Here is a 3,365-nt window from a genome sequence, read left to right on the forward strand (position 1 = left end):
TGGCAGCAGCGCCGGCGCTCCGAGGGCAAGCTGACGCGTTTGGTGCTCATGGTCGTGGCCATGTTCGTGGTCTGCTGGATGCCTTTCTATGTGGTGCAACTTGTCAACCTCCTGCTGCCCGGCCGCTTGGATGCCACCGTCAACAACGCCTCCCTCATCCTCAGCTACTCAAACAGCTGCGCCAACCCCATCCTTTACGGATTCCTCTCCGAAAATTTCCGGCACTCCTTCCACGGTGTGCTGCGCCGCTGCCTCGATGCCAGCCTCTGCTGCTGCCACACTGGCGAAGGGGCCGCTGAAGAGGAGGAGGAAGAGGAAGAAGAGCCCCTCGACTACTGCACCGCGCCCCGGGGCGATGACAAGGGCTGCATGTGCCCCACCCTGCCATGCCAGCAGGAGCCTGTCCACCCCGAGCCCTGCTGCAAGCCTGGACCCCTCCTCATGAAGACCACCACCTTCTAAGGTTCTCGCTGACCCCATCAGGCCTGGGGTGGAGGGGATCGTGCCTGGATAAAGGACAAACTGCCGTGCCCTTGCTCGTGCTGTGCGGTTCGGTGAAATAAAAAAGCCATAAGACCGGCACGTGACGCAGTTAATTACATCACCCGAGTAATTATTGCCAGCCAGGATTGGGGATAGTGAGGATTTCAGAGATGAGCTGCAGGGCAGGTGCCCCTCAGGTGTAATAAAACACAATCTTTCCCCTTCCTTCCACCCAAAAATGCTCTGAAAGATGGAGAAAATTCCTAAAATCCATCAGTCCCTGCTAAGTCCATGGGAGGGCGGGTAGGATGGGCCCAGGTTTCGACATCAGCTCTGCGGAGCGTTGAGAGCACAGAATTGATTTGATCCCTTTGGGTTCATCTTATGTAAGAAAAAAACAACTAAACAAACAAACAAAATGTGGTTTCTGAGTAATTTTGGGCAGAGCCACGCAAAGTGAGCCTTGGCAGGTGTCAGAGGGTGTCACAACCCTCCCTTCAGCTAACGGGGAAAGGAAAAATTGGAAGAATCTCAGGTGTCACCAGTAAACCTCCCTCCAAATCCCCAGGCAAAGCACACAGAGGACCAAAACCGTGTTTTGCTCCAGAAAAGCCAGGAAGAACCGACTCCTGCTCTCTCTCCACCATGGGTAAACATCACCTCTTGTGGTATTTGAAACTCAAACCCACAGAAATTTCAGCTGAGGAACAAGGCCGAGGCTCTAGCAGCTCAGCTGCATCCAGGTAGCATTAAATGAGCCATTTCCAGGGTTTTTTTTGTGTTTAACTTTGGACTTTTAACGTTGTTCTTGTTTTCCATTATTTATGGCTCATTCCTTCTATTTTAATCATGCTGGTGAAATAACCGGTAGGGCAATGCTTTCAGCCCGATGCTCTGCTAAAAGCCCACAGATCCTTTTTTTTTTCCTCCAGCTGATTTTGGGAGCTCTGGCTGTGAGACGAGCCAGTGTTCTGTGAGGAAAAAAAAATCCCACTCATTTTCGGGAAGAGGGAGGAAGAATATTTCATCAGCAGCTTTCTATAAACCAGACTGTAAAAGCTTTATTGGTCTACACACAAAATCACTGTGTGATTGTGCATTGCATAGGGTATATATCCAATAAATAAATATTTACAAAATATGTATAAAACAGTGGGTTGAACCATTCACGTTAGGAAAGCTATGGTTCATACCATGAGTATCTTTTTTATTTTCCTTGCTGCCGAGAGTTGCTGCAGGCTGGTATTTCATGGGCTTCACCCCTCCCCAGCTGCCAGAGCAGGATCCCCCCGCTCCAGCTCTTTGCAGAGCTGCCCCTCACCTCCCCAGAGCTGGAAAAAAACCATAAAGTACTTCCCTAGGTTTCCCCCAAATCTGCGGGTGGAAAGTAAGCAGCGGGATGGATCCTGCTCCCCCTCACCCTGTTTTGCCACGAGCTTTAACATGGGTTAGACTCAGCCTTGGGGAAGACTGAAAGAAAAACAGGAAAAAAAACCCCAAAATCTGTGGGCAGGCAGGGTTGGTTAAGTGGATTAGTAAGAAAAATAAACCCAAAACACAAAAAACCCCAACAAAAATAGAGTTTAACCCAATAAGTCAGAAAATCATGAAAGAAATTGAGGGGTAACGTGCCACAGAAGACTTTTCCTACCATGGAAAAAATGCCGCTGGCATTCTCAGTATCCCCATTTAACCCCCACACCCCACAAAAAAAAAAAAAAAAGCCCCAGAATGGTCAAAGGGAACAGAAATCAGGCCTTTTAGATCTCACATGGTGACACTCAGCATGAGGTGAAAAGTGCTCAGGTGCCAGGGGGCAGAGGCAAAAGGTGAGGAGAGGGGGAAAAAACCAGATTTCTGCCAATGAGGCAGAAAGAGAGGCAAAGCACTGACCACAAGATCTTTGCTCTTTCTTCCACTATTTGTAACAAAAACCCCAAACAACACTAAACCCAACCCCAATGAAAGCATGAGCACCCCATCTCCTCTTCCCTGCCCTCCGCCCCAGGAAAACCATAATCCTCAGCGCAGCAGCACTGGTTTGGAGTCTTCCATGGTCTGCGACAACTCAGCTGGCTGTGCTCCCTCATTCCATAGTCAACACAGATTTAAACGCTCAGTTCCACGGAGTCATTTTTCCTAGAACTCATGGTTTTCCCTCAAAGAACCTCCATCCACGTGCCTTCTCCCCTCCCCCTTGTTCCCTGCCGCAAGCAAGAGCTGTCTGAAAATCCGAGGGTATTCTTGGAAGTGGGGGTGTTGACAGCTTTTCCCAAATTCTCTTTATCATTAAAAATCGCAGTTGCAGGTGTGGGGGGGTGTGAGTAAATGTTACCCAGTTCAATCCACCTCCTTCTCTCCGTCCTGCCCAGTGTCCCTACAGTTTCTGGCCAGAGGAGACCGGCTGAAGTCCCATCTCCTTTTCGTGGGGGCCACCACACTTGTAATCCATGGTGGTGGGGCGCCTGCAGCGCTTCTTCACCAGGTGGTAGCCCGGGGCTATCAGGGCCAGGGCCACCAAGAGGGCACCCACAGTGATGCCCACCAATGTGGTGGTGTGGAGGTGTTCCACTTTCGGTGGGGTCCGGCTGGGGATGGGCGTTTGGGGTTCAAACTCGCCCGAGTAGCCTTGCTCGCCGTCCTCATCCAGGATTTTGACACAGCCATTCTGGTCATAGACCTGGTAGCCGGTGTCACAGTGGCACTTGTAGCTGCCGGGAAGGTTGGTGCAGTTGTACTCACAGTAGTTCATGTCACACTCATCAATGTCCACGCAGACCCTGGTGTCTTCGTCCAGCAAGAAGCCCTCAGGGCAGTGGCAGGAGATGCTGTGCAGGCCGCAGTCTGCCGGGCACTCGCTGCTGTTGCAGTGCGGGATGCAG

General features: G+C 51.0%; 1 protein-coding gene across 1 annotated transcript in view; it reads left to right on the plus strand.

Moving 5' to 3' along the window:
* Positions 1-462, plus strand: part of LOC104279840 (somatostatin receptor type 4-like) — a gene marked incomplete at its 5' end in the record, with an annotated part of 1,106 nt that extends 644 nt beyond the window's left edge. The window contains one exon of the mRNA XM_009877271.1: positions 7-462. Coding sequence (XP_009875573.1) covers positions 7-462 — 456 coding nt within the window. The remainder of the gene's footprint in view (positions 1-6) is intronic.
* Positions 463-3,365: the final 2,903 nt, after the last annotated feature.

This window comes from Apaloderma vittatum, unplaced genomic scaffold, assembly GCF_000703405.1.
Source record: "Apaloderma vittatum isolate BGI_N311 unplaced genomic scaffold, ASM70340v1 scaffold20479, whole genome shotgun sequence".
Lineage (NCBI taxonomy): Eukaryota > Metazoa > Chordata > Aves > Trogoniformes > Trogonidae > Apaloderma > Apaloderma vittatum.